Below are 24,232 nucleotides of genomic sequence, written 5' to 3'. Positions count from 1 at the left end.
GTCTTTAGACCTTTATTGTTATTAAGTTTATACACAGATATTGTTGTTTCTTTTCTTTTCTGTATGTGTCATCAAATGTTTTTATATTGTCTGATTTAATGTTGTTTTGGACCCCAGGAAGACCTTTTATATACTTAGATCCATATAATAAATTCAAATGCAAATACAAATTGAACTTAACGACAATCACTACCAGCATGGTCTCACAGCAGTTCCTGAAATGGTCACGTTATTTTTAATTTATTTATTCGTGTACACGGAAATGTTTATCTAATTTTTTCATGGTGGTCAGCATCTAAGGGGAAGCATCTATATGGAGGTTGGGTTTAGGAAAAGAACAACGGGGAAAGGAAACGTCACATGCGGGACATGATCCCCGGTCTCCTGGGTATGGGTGAAAGTCCTGTGTTGTTTGACCCATCCACCACCCCAACCTACTTCCCTGCATGGATTTTCGGCATTTCATACTAGTCTCTACCGTAGTCGTGCTGTGATCACGAAAGATGCTTCCCATTGAAATATATTAGTTTAAAAAACGTGCTTACCACCACAAAAAAATTAGATAAACATGTTCTTGTACACAGATAAATAGATTAAATAACGTGACCATTTCACGAACTGCTGTGAGACTGGGTTGTCACCCAAACATAAAAACCTGATCAAATTCGACATAGTTTGCACACAAGATCTACCCTGAGTAGATCATTTCATCATTTCTAAGAAGAAGATTTCTGTCATTAAAGACACAATCTTTGAGCCAAAGTGAAGCCTCGTTCACCATCAGGATTTAAACCACAGGACTGGAAGTTGTCTCTTCCTACAGAGAACACAGAGACACTGAGGAACCATACCCAAACCCAAACCCAGGATAAAGAGGTTGAGTGAATGTGGTGTTGAAGGTGTGGAGGTGGATCAGTGAGTCAGAGGAGACTCTGTAGAAGGACAGAATGCCAGCAGGACAGTCCACATACACTGCTACTCTATCAGAAACAGAGTAGGAGGAGGAGACAGGGAGGATTGCTGCAAAGTTATTGTGTGCATCACAGTACCGATCACCAATGCACATCAGAGTCCAGGACTGATTAGTACATCCAAGCAAACAGTCTTCACTGAGTCCTCTCCTCCTGATTCCTTTGTAACTCACTGCTACACGAACATCTCCGCTCCTCTCGACCTCCCAGTAACAGCGACCAGTCAGACCATCTCTACACAGCAGCTCAAACCAGTAGTCAAACCTCTCTGGATGATCAGGATATGGCTGCTCCTCTCTCACTACTGTCATCGTCCTGTTGTTGTCAGACAGTTTGATATGTCTGTTCACTGTGTTTGTGTCCACTCTGAGTTCACAGAAGTCTGATGGAGAGAAGAAGATGCAACATAGCAGCAGTTTATTATCAATAACGTATAGTGTTATTTATATTCTTGTGGCTAACGTTACCATTGCCAGCTTCAAGTTTATATGTTGGACAGTAACATGATTCCCACTGTTACAAACTAACATGCAACTATAATGTGTAATGTAGTGTTGCGATAAGCTGCTCTTAGTAAATTATTTTGTAGAAAATGCAACATGTTTATTATGAATCTACACATAAACTTAGACAAAGTTAAAATATTTATGAAAGAAAAGCTATATGTTTAGTTATATGTTTAGACTGTGACCTTGGTACAGATAAACGTGAGATTGCTGCCTTTTTAGTGGCTGTTGCAGGAATATTTAGCCAAGAAAGGGGGTGCAGAGCTCCACATGGTCGTGGTATTTTTAGCGGTTGTTATGTTTAGCTGACAAAAGCTGACTGTCAGCTGGGTACAGAACTCTGTGAGAGTAAGGGCTTTTATGAATATTAACATAGCCAGCATCAAGCTACACTGCTGCACTGTGGAACAATGTCTGGCAATGCGAAACTAGAATCTAGCTAACATTGACATGACATTGTGGGATGTTAGGTTCAACGTTCTCAACCTGGCAACCCTCGTAAACTTCAAGTCTGCAGAGGAGGGGCCAGCGGAGATGACTATCTCCAGTATTTTATATTTGGACTGATGTAACCTTTTTAAACACTAGCTGTCAGTATTACATATAGAACCTGCAATAAGGACTCATGTTGTCAGTAATGTTCCAATGGATAATATAATAACAGCTTTGTGTATCAAGTGAAACTTAAAAGTGTGCTGTTTTGTCTTCATAATTCAAATTTAATCCACACTTACACTTCCTCACACCAGCTCGTAACCTCTGCTCTCCACAATGGTCCACCCTAGATGAAAAAAACACAATTAGAATGATTTTCTATCCATTATGAGTCCTAAGTGGGCAGTGCTTCGTTTTGGCTCAATTATGCAGAGTGTGATCTCTTGTTGTCTGTCCATACCTGAGAGTTTCCAGTCTCCAGTTCGGATCCTCGAGTCCAGCAGACAGCAGCTTCACTCTGGACTCTCCTGGATGATTGTAGCTCAGATTCAGCTCTCTCAGATGGGAGGGGTTGGAGCTCAGAGCTGAGACCAGATAAGTACAGCCTTCCTCTGAGATCAAACAGCCTGACAGACTGGAATTGGGAAAACATCATAAACTCAAGTGTTTTAGAAAATCATTTTTTAGAAGGAAAATCACACAGATCTTGACCATCTTCTCTAACATTAACATAGAGCAGGATGTACATGCTTTTAAAGTATAACTGTTTAACAACAGATGAATACTGACATGAGAGTTTCCAGTGTACAGTGTGGACTCTGAAATCCATCAGAAAGCAGCTTCACTCCTGAATCCTGCAGGTCATTGTTACTCAGGTCCAGCTCTCTCAGACTAGAGGACTCGGAGCTGAGAACTGACGACACAGCTTCACAGCTTTTCTCTGAGAGGTTACAGTCTGTCATTCTGATAAGAAATGGACAGAGTGAACAATATCCTGTTTAATTAGGTGTCCAATTCCACACAGCTCCTAGTACCAGCAGTGCCTACCCTTTTGTTATCGTATTTCATATTATTGATTGATGAAAAATCATTGAAGAAAGAGTCGCGGAAGCCTAAACTCTGCGTTGCGGTGAAATTTTTAGGACTGGTCAATAACCCTGACGGGGACCTCAGACACAAAAAAATGCTAAGTGGCATTATAATGAAAAAAAACCAATGCTTTTTGCCATAAAACTCATTCCCTAAATCGCACATTTAAAATCCTTATCCCACAGGGGGTGCGCGCTCAACCAAGCATGCTAACAGGAAACTAGAGTTGTTCTTAAGTTTTATTGTGATTGACAGACATGTTTTCAATTATGCAATATTCTATATTTTCTCTGCCAGACAAAAAGCTTCTTTGTATTTGTCTGTGCACGTTTGTGTTTGCCAGTCAGCCTAAAAAGAGATGTAAATAATAGAAACCACTGGTCTTAAAAGTTCATCTCCTGTGTTTTGTCATACACTGTTTTAAAGACAGTGTTTGAAATGTCTGGGATATTTTTCATTTCAAGTGTTTCAACTACAAAACCACTGTGACACTTCAATCACAACAATCAGTTTAATCCTGACCTGAGAGTTTCCAATGTACATTGTGGACTCTGAAGTCCTACAGATAGCAGCTTCACTCCTGAATCCTGCAGGTTATTGTAACTCAGGTCCAGCTCTCTCAGACTAGAGGACTGGGAGCTGAGAACTGAGGACAAAGCTTCACCGCTTCTCTTTGACAGGTAACAGCCACTCAGTCTGGAAAGGATTAAAAATAAATAGAATTTTATTTTATTATTTGTCACGTATAACATTTAGATATTTGAATTTGTCCAGATATATACTTACAGAGCTTTGTTGGAGGCTTTGACCACTGGCAGCAGCATCAGCAGAGCCGCCTCTGAAGCGCCATATTTCTTCAGGTCAAACACGTCCAGATCTTTTTCTGATGACAGTAAGATGAAGACCAGAGCTGACCACTCAGCACGAGAGAAATTACTTTTGGAGAGAGTTCCGTTTCTCAGGGACCGTTGGATTTCCTCCACTAGAGAACGATCATTCAGCTCATTCAGACAGTGGAACAAATTGATGGTTCTCTCTGGAGACAGATACTCACTGATCTTCTTCTTGATGTACTGGGTTGTTCTCTGATTGGTCTTAGAATTACTTCCCGTCTGTGTCAGCAGGCCTTGCAAGAGATTCTGATTGGTCTGCAGTGAAAGACCTAGGAGGAAGCGGAGGAACAAGTCCAGATGTCCATTTGGACTCTGTAAGGCCTTGTCCACAGCACACTGGTAGAGATGTTTTAGTTTTGGTCTGTCTCTGAAGACTTTAGGCAGCTGGGAGGTTATTTGTTCTTCTGACAGCAGGTTGACTCCAGAGTTGGTGAAGGTCAGATGGACATGAAGAGCAGCCAGAAACTCCTGAACACTCAGATGAACGAAGCAGAACACCTTCTCCTGGTACAGTCCTCTCTCCTCTTTAAAGATTTGTGTGAACACTCCTGAGTACACTGAGGCTGCTGTGATATCAATGCCACACTCTGTCAGGTCTGACTCGTAGAAGATCAGGTTGCCTTTCTGCAGCTGCTCAAAAGCCAGTTTTCCCAGAGACTTGAACATCTTCCTGCTCTCTGGACTCCAGTGTGGATCTGTCTCAGCTCCTCCATCATACTTAACTTTCTTCACTTTGGTCTGAACCACCAGGAAGTGAATGTACATCTCAGTCAGTGTCTTGGGCAGCTCTCCTCCCTCTCTGGTCTTCAACACGTCCTCCAGAACTGTAGCAGTGATCCAGCAGAAGACTGGGATGTGGCACATGATGTGGAGGCTTCGTGATGTCTTGATGTGGGAGATGATTCTGCTGGCCTGCTCCTCATCTGTGAATCTCTTCCTGAAGTACTCCTCCTTCTGTGGGTCAGTGAACCCTCTGACCTCTGTCACCATGTCAACACACTCAGGAGGGATCTGATTGGCTGCTGCAGGTCGTGTGGTTATCCAGAGGCGAGCAGAGGGAAGCAGATTACCCCTGATGAGGTTTGTCAGCAGCACACCCACTGATGTGGACTCTTCAACATCAGTCAGGATCTCAGTGTTGAGGAAGTCCAAAGGAAGTCGACACTCATCCAGACCGTCAAAGATGAAAACAACCTGGAACTCTTCAAACCTGCAGATTCCTGCTTCTTTTGTTTCACTAAAGAACCGATGAACAAGTTCAACCAAGCTGTATTTTTTCCCTTTCAGCACATTCAGCTCTCTGAAAGTGAATGGAAATGTGAACTGGATGTCCTGGTTGGCTTTGCCTTCAGCCCAGTCCAGAGTGAACTTCTGTGTTAAGACCGTTTTCCCGATGCCAGCCACTCCCTTTGTCATCACTGTTCTGATTGGTTCATCTCTTCCAGGTGGGGTTTTAAAGATGTCTTCATGACTGATTGTTGTTTCTGGTCTATCTGGTTTCCTAGATGCTGTTTCAATCTGTCTGACCTCATGTTCATCATTGACCTCTGCAGTCCCTCCCTTTGTAATGTAGATCTTTGTGAACATCTGATTCAGAAGGGTTGGGTTTCCTGCTTTAGCAATCCCCTCAAACACACACTGGAACTTCTTTTGCTGGTTACATTTAAGTTTTCGTCGGCTTACTGCAGCATTAGTTCCTGAATGAACAAACATATAAAACTGGTGAGTTGATGTTACAAAAAATCTGATGAAAGTAGACTTTTGAGACATCAAGATGGTGTTAATTTTCCTCTTCCAAGAAATCTCTTCAGCACATCAGAACAGTTTCTGACTCTTTTCAGCTCAGAAGAATTCATAGATCTGGTACAAATGTGTGCATTATAGTAACAGCATAGTTTTAAATGTAACCTCCTCCAATGTTGCTTCCATTTCCTCATTTCAGCGAACCAGCGCTTGGCTCCTCAATCAAAACAGTTTTAATCACCAAACCTGTTGCCAAAATACCCCAAATGTCAGCAGCCACCAACGTCAACCCCATAATTTTTCCACTAATTGCCTAGCCAAAAACAATAATAATAATAATAATAATAATAATAATCCCACAAATTCCCATGAACATGCTTCAGAGACAGCTGTCCAAAAAACAATTGACACCAACATCATCACCACAACAATACAAAACGGGGAAAAGAACAAAGAAATAGAACTGACACAACCCAAGGAGAAACCCCACACACTGTAACCCGGGGTGGCAACACTTACCTTCATTTCATAGCACAATGAATAACTTCCCAAAGAGAGAAAGAAACATGTCTACCAACCTCAGCTGGTTCTTCTTACAAAATCTCAGCACCAAACAAAACAAAAACTGGCCAAACACACACCAAGACCAAATCAAGTAGTCAACTCATACTCAAACACACCACCCAAACGAGATATGGGCAAGCCCCCTATTTATTATGACCCAGCTATTATAAATACTTTATTAAACCAAATCAAATCAAATTAAAGGATTATTAAGGTATGGATGTCACTATAGTCCGTGGTGTAAGTGTGCATAAGTGATGGATTTTTGTGTGTAAGTGTAAAGTGATGCCATACAGATAAACTAAAGCAACACAACCACACCAATCCAACAGATCAGGAGCAGAAACAACATCAACCGCAAGGCAGGTAAAGAGAGATTAGAGCTGCACCATAGCCAGGCCTCAAGTGGCAACACTTAACTTCTCTTCGGACCACAGCAAATAACCTCCAAAAGAGAAAACAAAAGCCTCTACCAACCTTGGCTGGTGCTTCTTACAAACTATCAGATCCAAACAAAACAAAACCTGGCCAAACATGCACCAGGAACCAATCAACAGATCAGCACGTAATTAAAATTCACCTACCAAACATTTCGTTGATGAAATGTATTCATCAATGAAGACTATCCAGAAGCAGTTTGTCAGAAGCAGTTTGTCAAAAACGCATGGAGCTTTTACCGGAGTTGAAAGCCGCAAGGGAGCGCGGAGATGTTGTGTTTCTGCGGTACAATAAACTAATTGTCCAAATCCAAAGAAAAGACGAGCCCACAGACGGACCCAGCAGTTTATAAAGGTAGTCCATATGTACCCACTGATTATAGTTGCCTGTTACACAAAATCATCTGAACATGTCTATTAACAAACTAACTAAAGGCTTAGTATTTGCACATATTAACATCTGCAGCTTTAAGGCCATTTTTAAGTTGCCGTAGCCGAGCTGGTGCGCGCCCAATGTGACGTCAAAATGACGTAGATCTCTCTGGCGTGCCAGGATTTTGAGTGAGTGTCCAGAGGGGACTCTATTTTTTTCAGCAGTGCGCGACAAAGCAGAAACAGGAAGCCTGAACGAGCTTGAGGGTAAGCCCATGCCAGGACTCTCAGAGTGACTGCAAGTCTCTCTTGTAAACTTACCGGGTTAAGATGAGTTTACCTTTTTCTTCTTCTTCTAGTCCGAAGAAATAGCAAAGTCGGTAGCCTTTCCTCATTAACGCCACCTCTGTTCAGGAGAAGATTGCAACTAGTGACGCTACCACCAAGAGCGAGTATAAATAGACGGCGCTCCCATGACGTCACACTGGCACTTGACAGGTCGGCTGCTGCAAGTATACCCCACGTTTTAGAAATAAAACATATGAACTCTCTCTCTTTTTGCAGTCTAATAAGGTTGACGTTCTGGCTGTTTCAGAGACTCATTTGGACTGTTCATTTGATGATTCAGTGGTGGCTTTGGATGGCTTTTCTGTATACAGAATGGATAGAAATAGGTTTGGTGGTGGGGTGGCAATTTTTATACGTGACCACTTTCCAGTAAAAAAAACTGCTATGACCTTAACCTACATGGCAGTGAGGCTATATGGCTTCAGGTGCAACTGCCACACTTGAAACCTATTTTGATTGGCTGTTGTTACAGGGCTTCAAGCTCTACAATACAGAACTTGGACTGCTTGTGTGCCATGTTGGATAGGGCTACAGAGGAAACTAGAGAAGTGTATCTACTTGGAGATCTGAATAATGATTGGTTATCTGAGAATTGCCCGCTGAAGAATCAGCTCTTCTATGGCTAATACCTGTGGGCTATCTCAATTAATATTTCAACCAACAAAAATCTCTGTTAATCATACTGGGGTCAAATCTTCAACATGCATTGATCACATTTATACTAACGCTCCTGATATGTGTTCCAGACCTGTGTCTATTCCGGTGGGTTTCAGTGACCATAATGTTGTTGCTGTCTCTAGAAGAACAAAGCTGCCTAAAGCTAATGCAAAAATCTTTTTTACTAGATCCTATAAGCAATTTGATCAAGAGCTTTTCTGGGGGAACTTAATAGCATTCCTTGGGCTAATGTATGCAATGTTGAGGATGCTGAATTTGCTTTAAAAATATTCATGGACTATTTTATGAAAATTGCTAACAGACACGCCCCTTTCAAGAAATTTACTGTTAAAGTGCTGCGTGGATAGATGATTCATTAAAGAATCTAATGGTTTTGAGAGATGATGCCAAGAATGTTGCTGTCTTATCCAGTGCACATTATGATATAAAAGATTATCCCAAATTAAGAAATCAGGTCTGCAAAATGAAACAACAGAGAATTTCTGAAAGTGTACAAGACAGTAAAAAAATTCTGAAAGTTCTGAATGAAATGAAATCATGGGTAAAAAAAACAGCTCAGACTTCTTTTGTGGAACTAGATGGTGTGTATTTAACTAAGACCTCCAAGCTCAGAGAAAACATTGACACTACTTTTAAATACAACTCAGAAGAGTTAATAACAAATGGCTTCATGAGGGGTAAAGACTGTGCTTTTGAATTTCATGAGATTAGTGTTGATGAAGTAGAGAGATTGTTGGACTCTCTGGAAGCTGATAAGCCTGCAGGTGTTGACCACCTAGACTGTAAATTGTTTGAAATATCCCATTCATACATTTCCAAATCTGTCTGTCATATTTTTAATAGATGCTTGATTAGCAGTGTTTGTCCAACATTATGGAAAGAGGGAAAGATGTCTCCTATTCCAAAAGACAAAAAGTCAACTTTTAATGGTCCAAACAGCAGGCCTATCAGCATCTTGCCTGTACCTAGTAAACTTTTAGAAAAAAGTTGGTCTGTGCAAATTCAACACTATCTTTCTATAAATGGTTTAACCTCTATGTTCCAACATGCATACAGAGCTGGTCACTCTACTGGCACCGCTATGTTACAAATGTCTGATAGCTGGCTTGCATCAATTGACAGGTCGATGCTTGCGGGCACAGTTATGCTAGATTTCAGTGCTGCTTTTGATGTGATTGATCATGATCTCTTAATTGGTAAACTTATTTGTTTTGGTTTTAAACACTCAGCTATTTTGTGGTTAAGAAGTTACCTGTCCGGTAGATCACAGAGAGTATATTACAATGGCAGTTTTTCAAACAGCAAGGCATTAGACTGTGGTGTTCCACAGGGGAGTTGCCTTGGTTTTACCAATGATCTGCCACTTGCAATTGGGTAAGCAAGTTTGACAATGTATGCTAATGACTCTACCCTCTATTATGCCGCATCTACATGTTCTGAGCTTAATCAGGTTCTATCTAGCGAGCTCAACATCGTACTTAATTGGATAAAAACAAACAAACTTGTGCTTATTGCATCAAAAACAGTCTGCATGGTATTTGGCTCTAAACATAAATTAGCACATGGGCGTGAGCTGAATCTTTAAGTTGCAGGTCAATCTATAAAACAAGTAAATAAAGTTAAGCTTCTAGGACTACGGCTTGACAGTGCATCGTCGTAGTCCAATCACATTGGCTATATGGTTTTTAAGATGGGCAGAGCAGTTGCCACCACATTTGCCACCACCAGTTACACTAACGATCCACCTGCAGAGTCAGCAAAGAGACAGTTGAATCATACAGCAAACACAGGACACAGGAGGGGTCATCACATCTGTTAAAATCCTCTTACTGCTCTGCAGACGGTCAGCCAGCTCCTCCTGCTTCATTCTCCTCAGGAACTGCAGTGTGATCTTAAGAAATGCCTCTCTGCTGCTCCTCTGCTCTTCATCCTGATCCTCACTCTGACTCTGTGAGCATTCTGGGTAATCTGGACTCAGAACTTTCTGGAACTTCTTCAGCTCGTTTTTCACAAAAGTGACAATGTTTTCCTCCAGCAACTGGAACAGAATAAAATAGAACTCAAGATCAGATCATATGCTTGTCTGCATAGGGCAGCATGGAGACTGGATCAGATTGGTCATTTGTTTGAACCAGGGTTGTTGTATTTGTTCATTTACTCACCATAAATATAGAGTCATGCTGTGTCTGATGCTGCCGAGCAAACTGACCAATGGGAACCTCTGATCTCTGCTCCTGCACTCTGTTGAGCAAATATGATGATTTTGAACATCTAAAGACACAGTGTTACATGAGCTATGTTATAGTGGAACCTGGAAGAAATAATGCTCCTTCTGCATACACAAGACGTACAATTTGAAAAATGCTTTCAGGCTTGTTTTTATTTATTTATTGGTAAAATAATGTTTACAAGTATTATATATGTACAAAAGTACTTTACTTGCTAAAACGATTTTCTTGTATCTTGGCATAAAACGTTCTTAAGTGGTAACTTTCCATGGACATACAACTGTGTGCACAGTAGACTGGTATGTGCTGTTGGATACTGCAAGAAAAACTAACACATAAATATCCAGGAGATGAAACACTGCTGATAACTTCCAGTTTTAAAATCGCACCTTTGTTGATCAGAATGTGTTCCATCTTTGAAGTCAATAGGTCGATCCATAGACCAGTCACTCTTAAGGGACACACAGCTGGGTTCAGGTCCAGCTTCAGGTCCAAGAGAATCTGGTCTCTCATGTTTGATCCTGGTAGAATCACAAACATTGAAAAATAAACAGGTACACTGGAATTCTGCTGAAACTTATGTTGAGTTTTAAATGTTTTGATACAGAACAACAAAAATAACTTTCAGTTTAAATTCTTACCTTTGTCGATCAGACGGCTTTCCATCTTTGAAGTCAATAGGTCGATCCATAGACCAGTCACTCTTAAGGGACACACAGCTGGGTTCAGGTCCAGGAGAGACTGGTCTCTCATATTGGATCCTGACAGAATCGCAAACATTGATAACTAAACAGATACACTGGAATTCTGCTGAAAATTATGTTGAGTTTTAAATGTTTTAATGCGGAACAACAAAAATAACTTCCAATTTAAATTCTTACCTTTGGCGATCAGAATGCTTTCCATCTTTGAAGTCAATAGGTCGATCTATAGACCAGTCACTCTTAAGGGACATGCAGCTAGCTTCAGGTCCAGCTTCAGGTCCAAGAGAGCCGGGTCTATTATGTTGGATCCTGACAGGATCACAAGCAATGATAAATGAATAGGTACACTGACCTTCTGCTAAACACTTTGTTAAATTCTTACCTTTGGTAATCAGAATGTGTTCCATCTTTGAAGTCAATAGGTCGATCCATAGACCAGTCACTTTTAAGGGACACACAGCTGGGTTCAGGTCCAGGAGAGACTGGTCTCTCATGTTGGATCCTGGTAGAAATGAAAAAAAAAACAATTAAACCAATATTCTGCTGAAAGTTACGTTGACTTCTGAAAGTTTTTAAACTGGTAGCAAAATTTGAGAAAACAAATCTTACTTTTGATCATCAGACTGGTGTCCATCTTTCAACTCAAGAGGTCCATAGACCATAACAACAATAGACCAGTCACCTTTGGAGGACACACAGCTGGGTCCAGGTCCAGGAGAGTCAGGTGTGTGCTGCTGCTGCTCTGGGCTTCAACACAACACAAACAGAGCTTTGAGTGTGAATAATGATGGTGGAGTGATCAGAGTCGTCAACACATTTACACTCCCAGCGCGTCAAAAATTATGCTTGGTAAGGTGCCTTTGCCATTTGTTACTGACGGAAAAAGTCTCTGTAAATGTCTAACCTTTGGCGTCAATGTTGACGTGCTTGGTCGGGACTCTTGGCGTCACTTTTTGACGCTCTGGGTTGGGACATACGTTCAACTGACATACGGCACAAGAACATGTAAGAAAGCATCTTGGGTGTGATTATAAAATGTACGTTTTAGTAATGCACGGGACAAGAATGGGACATGAACCCCAGTCTCTTTGGTGAAAGTCCTGTGTTGTTTGACCCATCCACCACCCAAGGCAACCTTGTTACGTGGATTTTTGGTCTTTAATACTACTCGCTACCGTTGTTGCTCTAAAATACTATGGGACCTATCTTGCACACTAGCAAGTGTTTTGCTAGTTTAAGACCGACACTCGTGCTAGTCTTACAGGAGGTTCAGGTGCAGTATTGCTATCTTGAGGCAGCAGGAAGTGATCGCGCCATTGACCAACATAAACCTGGTCTAAAGTCAATAACACAGCATTTCATTGTTATTTTAACAGCAAATTAGCAAAATGCTCCTAGGCTCGTGCACAGCGCACGCAAACTATGCTTGTTACACAGGGATGCACAGCAGCACACACACATGCAGATTAAAAATAAATATATTACGGTGCAAATCCTCCATCTTAAAGCCCATGTTGTAGGGTTTATTTTCTAATGAATTTGTGCAATTTGCTTGCTGGTAATAAACATTTAAACTGTTACCCAACAACATCAAATACAATGGATATCACAAAACGGAATAAAATACAAAAAAGTAGTACTATTTTACAGAGGTTTGCAATGATTCTCTTTTCCCCCACAATGCATTGCACTACGTCACGTTGGGGAGACGACAGACGAAAGCCCCGTCTCTGTTCACTGTCTATGGGCTCGGTCTGTGCCACTGGTGTTGCAAAATATGGCTTTTGGTCTCGACCGAGTCCATGTGTCTTTATTATGTGTATAATAATATTGGAGGGAAAGTGAAACACAGCTTGGACGGGGATGCTGTTCACAAGTTTAGACAGCTAGCTACGCCGACGTTTGCTAACGTTAGCGCAACAGCGTTAGCCTAGACTGCTAGCTAGGTAAATATTACGACTGCCTTTGGAGTTTCCTATATCTGCTTCCACGTTGTCAACATAAGACATGTTGCGTTAGTGCTCCTTTTGTACCATTGTTTTATTGACTTCGCTCCTACGAGATGGGTGGGTTTTTGTTAGCCAGTTAGCCTGTATGCTAGCGGAATTAGCTAACGTTGCGTAACCAGCCAGCAACTTCGGCAATCGGCAGTAGTTTCGTTAAGCTAACCACGACAGTATTGTCGCCCACAATCAACCTCTGCTGCTAAAAGCAGTCAATCTGCAGTGATGTTTGAAATAGAGACGCTTGTGGATGTGTTAGCTGTCGTGGTTAGCTCGCCGGAACTACTGCCGAAGCTGCTGGCTGGCTACGCAACGTTAGCTAATTCCGCTAGCACAGGCTAACTATAGCCAGTTAACTTTGTGTGTAACGTAGCTAACAATCACCCACCCATCTTGTAGGAGCGAAGCTCAACATTTCATTCAATACAATTATGGTACAAAAGGAGCACTAACGCTACATATCTTATGTTGACAACATGGACGCAGATATAGGAAACAACGAAGGCAGTCGTAATATTTACCTAGCCGTCTAGGCTAACGCTGTTGTGCTAACGTTAGCAAAACGTCGGCGCAGCTTTAGCTAGCTGTCTAAACTTGTGAAAAGCCGAACAGCATCCCCATCCAAGTAATAAATAAACACTAGGCAAATATGTTGTTACTGGAGCTAGTAGGGTCCATCAAAATGTGAGATATCTAATCGAAAATGTGTTTACAACGTCGGGGGATTTCACAGGTGGGACTGACTGGCAAGTTAGCCCATAGCTACCATGATGCCTTCTATTTCTAGATCTAGCTAGCTAGATTACCAGTACTTATCTGAACTAACGACATGATCACTGTCACTAAATATAAAGAAAACAATGACTTTCACTCGGTGCTATTCACTGACAGTAAAAACCCCTCTTTCACCTCTTCCTCATCCCAGTCAGTCACCATAGTTCTAGTACTAGACTGAGGCACGTCTCCCCAACGTGACGTCATCACCTAATTGCGTTAAAAAACCCACTAAACGATTAAAATGGTAAAAACTGGCCTTTAACACTATTTGGTGACATTTTTAACAATGATATACATATGTTGAGTGCTTTATGTACCCATTAATCAACAGTGGTGGTTAACCTGCAACATGGGCTTTAATAGCAATACTCCAAGGTCCAAACGCGCCTGGCTTTTTAAGGGAATGGGAGATGACACTCTGATTGATTTATTGTATGTTAAGTCCAAAACACACCTATGAATTAATGAAGACACTAAGTACAACCTCTTTGAACCATGTGCCCGGCGCACTGACCCTTTTGTCCGCCGTCAAACTAGCAAAAGTGGATTTGGACACGCCCTAAACGCACCTGCGCCAGGCGCTTCACTCAGATCGTTAAAATAGGGCCCGTAGTAATCTAACAGCATGTTGGTCAAACTGCTGCACTGCCTGGTGCATCCCAAAAAGACGCTAAAGGGTGATTTTTGCGTTGGTATCTGACACTGACAGCCACTAAGCGTCAGTATTTTACGAGTTGCGAGTGAGAACGGGTTGAAGTCGTGGACAATAAGAGATCCTCATGTTCCCCACATAGAGTGGTTTTACAGAAGTGAATTTGTGACATGAAACATAGCAATTAAGTTAATTAAGTTAAAACTACATGAGTAAGAATGTTGACACCAGCAATTAATCATAACACAGTAAAGCTATTGGCAATGTGATTATGACACTGTCAGCTGTGTTCTAAATGACTTTTTTCAGGAAAAAGTAGTTCAAATAACTTATAATTTATGAAATGCACTGATTCCCTTTCCACAACCGTATTGTTTTTTTGTTTTTTTTAACTTAGTGTCAGATTTTTGTTTCACTGTGTCTCGTCTGTCATCGCCTGTCTTGCTGTTTCATTGTTTTTATCTAATGTATGGTGACCTTATGTGTTTTGAAAGGCGCCGCCAAATAAAATGTATTGTCCATATGTATTATTATTATTAAATGAAATCTCTCTGTGAGTTCTTAATTTTTGGGACACTGTTAAAGAGGTGTTGCTGTTAAATGTCATTTTTCAAAGCTGTAAGCAGCACAAAAGTAAACTTCACCAAACTTAATTCACTCTCAATGTAATGAAATCTCAGAGGAACTGTAATGAATAACCAAAACAACCACACAGAATTTTTCCTAAGTAGAGTTGGATATTAAAGGTGCTGTAGGTAGGATTGTGAAGATCCAGGACTTAGCCAAAAAATCAACAACTTCAGTCCCTCCCCCCTTTCCGCTAAATCCCAAAACGGTCTCCTAAGCCCCTCCCCCGACAAGGGAGAATGAATGCGTGTGCATGAGCAGTGATTGACAGTTAGACAACCCCCCTGGCCCTGATTGGTGCATCTGAACAGGGACCGGTGGATGTTGCAAATCACACTACAGGCTGTAGATGGTGCCAGAGGAGCCAGATTTCTTTTTTAATTATCTGCTTCATGTAGTTCTACTGGAACATGACAGAAAGTTAGTTTTATAAGGCTTACCTAGTGCACCTTTAACAGACACAAACAATTCTTACCTTTGAACTGTAGGCTGCTGTCCATCTTTGACATCAGGAAGTTCAAACAACAACCGGAGATCTTTAATGAACTTACAGCAGGGTATTGGGACTCCCTCCTCTCTGCCCTCACACTGATTCATAGTGGAGTCTACACCGTCATACAAACACAACAACATGCTCATTTATTACAAGCTCTATAACAAGCTCTACATTACAGGATAGATGTCGGACAGAAACCTTGTTAGATCAATGAAAAGGATTTCATAAGCTCAAAATATGACACAAATCCCCCAGATTCACCCATAAATACAATATGTTGACTATTAAATAGGCCTATATTTGTTAGATTGTTGTTTGGTTTAAATCATCAACTTTGAAATCAATACATAATATATATATTTTATAAATCTGAAAAATGTATGTAATCACAAAGTTATTTTTCATTCCAAAGTGTTGTATAGCCCCCCAAATTGTATTTTTTATTACAATCAAAGCATTTTGTAAAGTACCCCTATTTACAATGTCAAGTTTGAAAAGAAACTGCAAAATGTTATTTAATCCTAAAAACCTTTTTCTGCTATTACAATCCCGATAAATGTATTAATACACCCACAAATGTGTTATTTATAATAATCATAAAATTAGTTATAATGTAAAACTGTAGAACTCTTATCACATCCTAAAGAACCAAATGCATTTGGGGATTTATGGGAGCTGAGAAAATCAGTATTTATTTTAATAAATAAAAGTTGAACAGACACAAAGGATAATTCACATTTTCTATTCCTTTGGAAGAGTAAGTACATATACTCCAAAGTGCAGTAGAGTAAGTACATATACTTCAAAGTGCAGCAGAGTAAGTACATATACTCCAAAGTGCAGTAGAGTAAATACATATACTCCAAAGTGCAGTAGAGTAAGTACATATGCTCATTAGTGCAATAGAGTAAGTACATATGCTCCAAAGTGCAGTAGAGTAAGTACATATACTCTAAAGTGCAGTAGAGTAAGTACATATACTCCAAAGTGCAGTAGAGTAAGTACATATACTCCCCTGACGGCTGAGGGGCCCTAACCACCCACTAGTTTTCTTCTTTCGACCATATGTCACACAGCCCTAGATTCAGCCATACATACAGTATGTTTACTATTAAATAGGCCTGTATTTTTTTAGATTGTCATAGTATTTTACAGTACAGCTAAAAAGGCATTGTTTATATCACTAAATGTGGAACAAAACATCGATGCCTGACTAAACTTTGACACAAACTAGTCTGTGATCAGTGTTGGGTGTAACGCAACTACTTTTTCGGGTAAAAAGTAGTGTAAGACGTTACTACTGAAAATTTGGTAAAGAAACATAGTTCCTTTTTCAATTCTGCGCAACATTACTTTTCCCAGGGACAGATTTGACAACGATGCTGCCTTCTCAGCTGCGCACTCACACGCTCTACACAGGATGTGACAGAGGCTGGTAGCAGAGTAATCATGGCAAGCTAACTTTTGAATTTTTTGAACTTAGCGTTTTAAGCTCCGTGGCTTTTTGCTGGACGGCGCTCTGAGCCAGGCAGACACAAAGCTGACAAACTCACAGATGGATGCGATGGAGACGGCCTCATACATACACGCAGTGGACCGCTGTGGACTTGTGTCGGTTGCACGGACACGCAAGGATTTCCAGAAAAGAGGCTACATGTGTCTATGACCAATGCACGGACCATCGTGGCTGTGCGACCAGTACAAGTTGATACAGACATTACATACACTAACACTGTGTAACGCCGATGACCTGCCCATCGACATCCAACCCACGCTGGACTTGTTCATAATGAATCAGCCGTCCCTCTGTGAGGAGAGAATCCAGTCTGCAGTGGAGTTCAGACACACTGATAAACAAGAGATTGGCTTTATGGTCAAAGAGAGTTTTGGTATAATTAACTTCAGTCTCTGCCAGAGACACCTGCTTTTAAAAGTAACGTAAAAGTAACGAGTAAAGTAAAAAGTTACTTTCCATAGGGGGTAACTAAGTAAAGTAACAGATTACTTTTTTAAGAAGTACCGAATAACAAGCAAACACTACTTTTTAAAAGTAACTTTCCCAACACTGTCTGTGATTCACTCAACATCCTCTGATCTTAACTATTAATCAAAATATGTCATGTCTGCTCTTTTAACTTAAAAATTAGATATGTCAGATACATTAGGTTTATTGACAATGAATTAAAAAAGCGTTGAAAAAAGTGACAAAAATATATATTTTTTAAAAGTCAAAAAGCATTGAAAGAGACACCCAAAATGTCAGGAAAACCACAAAATAAAATTCATTTTCAATTGTGACCTGGAAGGACAACAGGTTCATGGTAGATGGGAAGACAACACAACAGTTATTTTTGCAATAATGATAAATGTGTTGTTAAAACTCTTGTTACATCCAGGGATTTAAATGTGGTGAGAAATAATATCAATGTCTGTGTTAACCCTCCCGTTGTCCTTGGGTCAAATTTGACCCATTTTCAAAAAGTTTCTATATCAGAAATTTGTTTGTTTTTTAATTTAATTTTACAGCATTTGAAAAGCAAAAATTGATAAAAGAATGTTATGACAAAAACAAAAAAAAGTGCAGAAAACATCGAAAAAAGTGGCAAAAACATCGGGAAGAGTGACAAAAGTGTTGAAAAAGAGGGCCAAAACGTTAAAAAAGATTATTTAAAATTTTGATCCAGAAAAGTTGCATGGTCGATGACAAGACAACACAAGGGTTAAATATTTAAATTATGGCAAAAGTTGAACAGCGTCAGCATTGATCACATTTTATATTCCTTAGTGGGTCGGGTGAGGGGCCATAATCCACCACTAGTTTCCTTCCAACATATGTCAGAAAGAGCCCTAAATTCACCCATAAATAAAGTATGTTGAGTATTAAATATATTTGTTAGACTGTCCCAGTTTGGGACAGTACATCAAAAATGTCAGTTCAATCCCCAAATTTGGAATTTGTACATCCACAATGTACAATATATTTTTAAAAGCCTAAGTTTGATATATCGGAAATTACTTTAAAGCATCAAAGCATTTGGTTGATTTTTTCTTTTTTCTAAACTAAACTTAATAATAAAGAGCTGCTGCAAACTGACGTCCTGATAAATGTGTTAATACACCCTGACATTTATTTTGTAATCTGTAATAATCCTAAAATTTATTACACCGTAAAACTCTGAACTCTTGTTACATTCTGAAGAACAAAATGCATTTTGGGATTTATGGGTGCAAATAGAAAATCAAAGTCTGCGCTTTTAAATCTTTAGCCTATATCTATTTCAATAAATACTTAATATTTAAATTATGATAAAGATTGAACAGAGAGACACAGGATAGTTCATGTTTTCTATTCCTTTGGGGGTTCCCTTCCACCCTGGGCGGGCTCGGGTCCATCTAGAAAGGGGTTTGAAGCCTCTGGGACAGTAATTGTGCTAAAGCAGGGGTCTCCAACAAGTAGCTCTCGAGCTACCGGTAGCTCACAAGCAGGTTTCCGGTAGCTTGCCAATAGGTTGACAAACTGAGACCTAAAATTACCACGATATTAAAAGTGAGGTAGCTAACTTTGTGGGCCATAGAAGTGTTAAGTGGTAATGTTTTCTAGGATCCTGATGGGAATATTTTCAGTAATGTAGCTAACTTTGTGGGCTAAAAGAAGAATAAAATAGGCATGGACCTTGACATGAAGTGAAGATTTTTCATAAGCTTTGGGTATTGCAATTTCATACTTGTACAAGCAGTAGCTTCATTCAGCTTATGTGTGTTATGTAAATGAATGAAGGCAATGTGATGCAAGTAGCACTTGGCCACTTTATCTTTTTTTTAAAGTAGCCCTTAGATAAAGAAAGGTTGGATATCCCTGTGCTAAAGGGTCTTTAGTGAAACCAAGTCAGTCTCAGTGTTGGAAGATGGCTGTACTCAAGCACTGAACACTTCATCCATGTACTAAACTTCAGAGTATTAAGAGTTAAAACAAGTAAAATCCTGAGCCTAGTTGAACCAAGCTGTCGGACCAGTTCAGGCTCTCCTGCATTTTTCACTGATGACGTGAACTCAGATTACAATCTGCTATGAACTGCTGTTGGTTGTACTTCAGAAAACTCAACCTAACATGTAAATGTCTAAAATCATTGTTCTTTACCTCTAATTCTACAGAATATTTTAAATAGATATTTTAAATCAGCCAATCAGCAGGCAGTAAGCGTTCTACTGTTCGGTTAAACAGCGACACAATGTGATGTGTGATCAATGTGATCAAAGTGATCCTGATTATCAGATAATAACAGATTCCTCTGTTGGATTCTCACCTGCTTAATTTAAAGAAGACGCCGCTCATTTCTTCTTTGTCAGTCCTGATGTTGGTGTGCGTCTGATCCGAAGGCACCGGCACACCTTTACAACTTCAGTCAATGTCTAAAAAAAAACATCAGTGACGTAAACACTTGTCCAACAGGTGGGAGATGTCAGCCAATCAGAAGTGTGTTTTTATTTCCTTCTTCCTCCCCCTTACCTGTCTAAAGTGATCAGCTATCAATGCTGTTGTTTCTCACCTGTGTTGCATGTTAGACATTTATTGTAAGATGTTGATCACTTTATCTGGTGACTGAAACATTGTGCTTTCTTAATTTGTTCTCCACTGTGTCTGAGACAGTTGCTGTGTTTCATTCAACCAGAAACCTAATCAGAGAAATCACAAATCATATGATGTAGTTCTACTATCTGTCCACTAGATGGTGCCAGCTGACCATGTAATGAAAGATAATCTCAGCACTGAAAGATGGAATGAAGCAGCAGTGTGGATCACACATATTTGAGGAAAAGTTGGCTTGTTTTGAGGCAGAGTGCAGCCTGAAATCTCTGGCATGGCCCTTCATTCTGTTTCCTTAGTCCTGGTTTCTGAAAAAAAGGTGGACCAACAGTAAACAGTTAAAGGTACACTGTGTAGGAATTTCTCCCATCTAGCGGTGAAATTGTAGTTTGCATTCAAACAAATAGTGCTTTCTAGCGACTCGCTTTTTCAAATGCGTGTTGCAACTACAGTAGCCGTTATGTACCAAGAAGCTATGACAACATGTCTTCCAATTTTCTCTTTCTTGGCGATGAGGATTCCTTCTCCTGTGGCTCGGCATAAGTCTGATCCTTCATAATGAACTAAAGGGCAGTGACAAGCGCCTCTCACTGATCTCCTCCGTTTCAGCTGGTTTCTGTCACGTGATGCTGGCTCTGAATGAAAACATGTTGTGGATTAGCTAGACAGGTAGGCTAGTGCTTTAGGTCCCTCTCCCATTATAGTTTTTCAAAATGGCGGAACTACATGGAAGCGTCCTTGGACTTGCCCGTCCAATGTAAATACAGATAAGAAATTCTTCTCTTACAAGGATAAGTCAGATAATTGGCAGGGGTCATTTTACACCAATGATGACATATTTATGAATGAAGACATTGATTTTAGCTAATAAAACACTACACAGTGTACCTTTAAGCTGTTCAGCTAATTTTGCATGTGGCATCTTCCTCCAGAACCACACGCTGCCACAGATGGTATCTGCTCTTAAACCTATTCTTCAAGTAGACTTTAGCCGGTTTGGTTGGAGTCTGGTCTAGACATTCATTTTGGCCGATTTGACTTGTTGAATTGTCCAGTGGGCAGTCGGACTTAATGACCAATTACTGGAAATGACGAGTGGGATGAGCGTGACTAACGCCTCTCAAAATCTGACGAAAATCATTTAAACTGACCTTTGTCAATCTGAAATGAAGACAGATTCAGCAACTGCATGGCCTATTTCTCACTTAAAATGTTTTCAGAAACACGTTTCAGTGAACTATTTTCGTAAAATATGAGATCGCGTTCGTCCAATCAGCTGCCGGTTTTCATTTTTTTGGGCGACAATACAGGATTGCACCGCCTGCTGTTATGGAGATGTATTATGTCTCACGCACACATAGAATGTACGCTCAAGTCGGCGTCGCTTCGGTGTGTTCTGAATCACTTTTTGAACTCGAGGAGCCAACTGATCAGTCCGACTGCCTTTTCTGCCGACGGTCGGCCATTGGGTTGGCGTGTCAGAGCCTTTAAGTGTCCTGAGATAACTTCTGTTATGATTTGAAACTATAAATAGAATACAATTACATTGAATTTAACTTAAAGGCCTTTTGTACTCAAAGACTGAACCTTTGTTTTGTAGCCATTTGATCATAAGAGTTCTTCCAGTGAGTTAGACCTTTCAAACGCACAATTTTAACATTTTTAAACTGAAAAAGACGTATAATTGTTAAAAGATTTTAAACTCATGTAAACATTGAATGTGTTTCTTGTTTTAAACCTTTATTGATTTAAATCATTTTTAGTTAATTTTGTTTAATTCAATCAGTCACATAAATACACATCACTTACATAACATAAATAAGAAATTTTCAAAAAGTTTGATTGATTGATTAGACTTTATTGTCCACCTTAGTGGAAATTTGTCTGACTTCTCCGACAGATATACATCAATGACACCAATTTAAAATCACATTAAAATACACACAGTTAACAGTACAACACTAATACCATCAACATGCAACAACAGAAATGGAAAACAATGAAGACGATTAGGTTAAGGTAGGTTTCAATCTACAACTAACACATTTAAAATTTAAAGTTGAGTTCATGTATGGCATTGGGAATAAAAGATCTCTTATAAATGTTCCGACTCGCCCTTGGAACCCTGAATCTACGGCCAGATGGAAGCAGCTCAAACTCTAAGTTTAGTGGGTGTAGAGTGTCTGCTGATATCTGTCTGGTCTTCCTGAGTACCGCATTATCGAATACATCCCCACGCTGCCTTTGTGACTTGCCAATCACCTTCCCTGCAGTATTAACAATTTTAGAAAGCTTGTTTTTATCTTTCACATTCAGGTTACCATACCAGGCAGTTATATTAAACTGTAAAATACTTTCTACTAGGCCCCTATATGCCATCTCAAGAATGTATTGACTGACCCCGAAACTCCTCAATTTTCTAATTAAAAACAACCGTTGGTTAGCTCTCTTAAAAATACTCTCTGAGTTAACATTAACACTTAAAGTGCGATCAATGATTGTACCCAAATACTTGAAATTTTCGACTACTTCCACAGGCCGGCTGTTAAGTACAACAGGATTAAAGTTACTGGCCCCTCTCAGTTTCGTTTGTATTATAAGTTCTTTTGTTTTAGTCATGTTAATTTCCAATTTAACAGTCTGACACCAGTCCTGCAGTAAAGTGACTTGGCTAAAGTAAGCTTCCTCATGTGCTGCATTATTTTCTGTGAGAAGTCCTACCAAGGCCATGTCATCAGCATATTTAAGTAAACTAACATTGGTGCTGTGCACAGTCATTTCATTTATATAAATAGAGAACAACAAAGGTGACAACACACAGCCTTGTGGTGCTCCAGTATTTATAATAAGCTCATCTGAGTAAACCCCATTCATTAACACTCTCTGAGGGCGGTCAGTTAAGAAACTTCTAATCCAGTAAATAAGCCAACCATTCACATTCATCCTATAAAGTTGTTCTAAAAGAATATCAATTTGCATAGTATTAAAAGCAGAAGTAAAATCAATAAAAAGAACCCGAGCAAGGGATTTTTGTTTTTGCAAATGTTTAGCTATTTGATTTACAAGAGTAAGAATTGCATCCTCTGTGCCCCTATGTGGCCTATAGGCAAATTGAAGGGGGTCTAGTTGATTCTCAACAAAAGACATTAAATGGGTGCTGACCACCCCCTCCATACACTTAGCTAAGAGTGGAGTGAGTGTCACAGGTCTAAAGTCTCCAAGGGCTACAGCCTTCGAGACCTTAGGCACCGGAATTATTGTGGATTTCTTCCATGAATTTGGAAAAACACCACAATTCAGCAAAGTTTGAAACAGCTGAGTAAGAACCCCTTTGAGCTGTTGAGAACATACCTTTAACACCCTTCCTTGAAGGCCATCAGGCCCCAGTGTTTTATTTGGTCTAATTTTAGAGAGACACCTGGCTACTTCTTGTTCTGAAAGCTGTATATGGTCTGTATATGGTATGTATGGGTCTCTCACATCATATCTTCCATAGAAGATGTTTAAATCATTAACAAATTTACCACAATCTGTCACATTTACACTTTGTTTTCTTCCCTCCCTACCCATCATTATATTTAATCCCTCCCATGCTTGTTTTGCATTACCTGTACAGAATCTTTGCTCAACCTTATTCTTAAAATCTATTTTTGCTGTGAAAACTTTACGCTTAAATTCCTTCTCTTTCTCCTTTACTACGTCAGTTTCTCCTCTCAAAAATGCGGCCCTTTTCTCATTCAAACACGTTTTAAGATCCTTTGAGAGCCATGGCCTATTATTACTAAACATCTGAATTGTCCTGGAGGTGATAACAGTTTCTTCACAGAACTTAATATAACATGTAATTGTGTCTGTCAATTCACGCCACTCCGTAGAGTTAAAACAATCTCTAAGCTCCTCCACCCCATCCTCAGTCCATTGACGTACAGTTTTCAGGAGTGGTTTTTCTCTCCTGACTTTCTGTCTATATGTTGGAAGGAGATGAATGACATTATGATCGGACCTTCCCAGAGGAGGGCGGCTTACTGACTTATATGCGTCTGGGATGTTACCGAAGCATTGGTCCAGTATACGAGTGGAGCAAGTGGGCGTGGTGACGTACTGCTGCAGAGTGGGTAAATAAG

General features: G+C 40.0%; 1 protein-coding gene across 4 annotated transcripts; it reads right to left on the bottom strand.

Annotated features, from left to right (window-relative positions):
* Positions 1-482: 482 nt before the first annotated feature.
* On the bottom strand, positions 483-19,952 carry LOC116061284 (NACHT, LRR and PYD domains-containing protein 4E-like). Of its 4 annotated transcripts, none has more exons than XM_031315407.2 (16): positions 19,829-19,952; positions 15,503-15,639; positions 11,578-11,715; positions 11,351-11,470; positions 11,146-11,277; positions 10,906-11,025; positions 10,654-10,785; positions 10,476-10,580; positions 10,199-10,277; positions 9,867-10,074; positions 3,788-5,591; positions 3,690-3,697; positions 2,702-2,867; positions 2,373-2,546; positions 2,212-2,258; positions 483-1,353 (listed from the first exon to the last, which is right to left on the bottom strand). In XM_031315407.2, the coding sequence occupies exons 2-16, from the start codon at positions 15,622-15,624 to the stop codon at positions 818-820; spliced, it is 3,891 nt and encodes a 1,296-aa protein (XP_031171267.1). In that variant the 5' UTR covers positions 15,625-15,639; positions 19,829-19,952; the 3' UTR covers positions 483-817. The 4 variants fall into 4 exon arrangements, with proteins under 4 accessions (XP_031171267.1, XP_031171249.1, XP_035851628.1 ...); XM_031315389.2 differs by having other exon boundaries at positions 2,702-2,875; positions 3,524-3,697; positions 19,829-19,948; XM_035995735.1 differs by lacking the exon at positions 3,690-3,697 and having other exon boundaries at positions 2,702-2,875; positions 19,829-19,951.
* Between the last annotated feature and the right edge of the window lie 4,280 nt (positions 19,953-24,232).

The sequence above is a fragment of the Sander lucioperca genome, chromosome 19 (genome assembly GCF_008315115.2).
Source record: "Sander lucioperca isolate FBNREF2018 chromosome 19, SLUC_FBN_1.2, whole genome shotgun sequence".
Classification (NCBI taxonomy): domain Eukaryota; kingdom Metazoa; phylum Chordata; class Actinopteri; order Perciformes; family Percidae; genus Sander; species Sander lucioperca.
The sequence above is the reverse complement of the archived record's forward strand: the minus strand, read 5'-3'. Positions and strand labels throughout refer to the sequence as shown.

Bases quoted from the DNA above. Each gene is read 5' to 3' on its own strand.
- LOC116061284 (XM_031315389.2), bottom strand. From the start codon at position 15,624: ATGAATCAGTGTGAGGGCAGAGAGGAGGGAGTCCCAATACCCTGCTGT. The intron at 3,698-3,787 runs GTAAGTATATAT...AATCCTTTCCAG, and splicing joins AAAGCCTCCAACAAAGCTCT to ACTGAGTGGCTGTTACCTGT. The intron at 2,259-2,372 runs GTATGGACAGAC...TTTTTCATCTAG, and splicing joins TGGAGACTGGAAACTCTCAG to GGTGGACCATTGTGGAGAGC.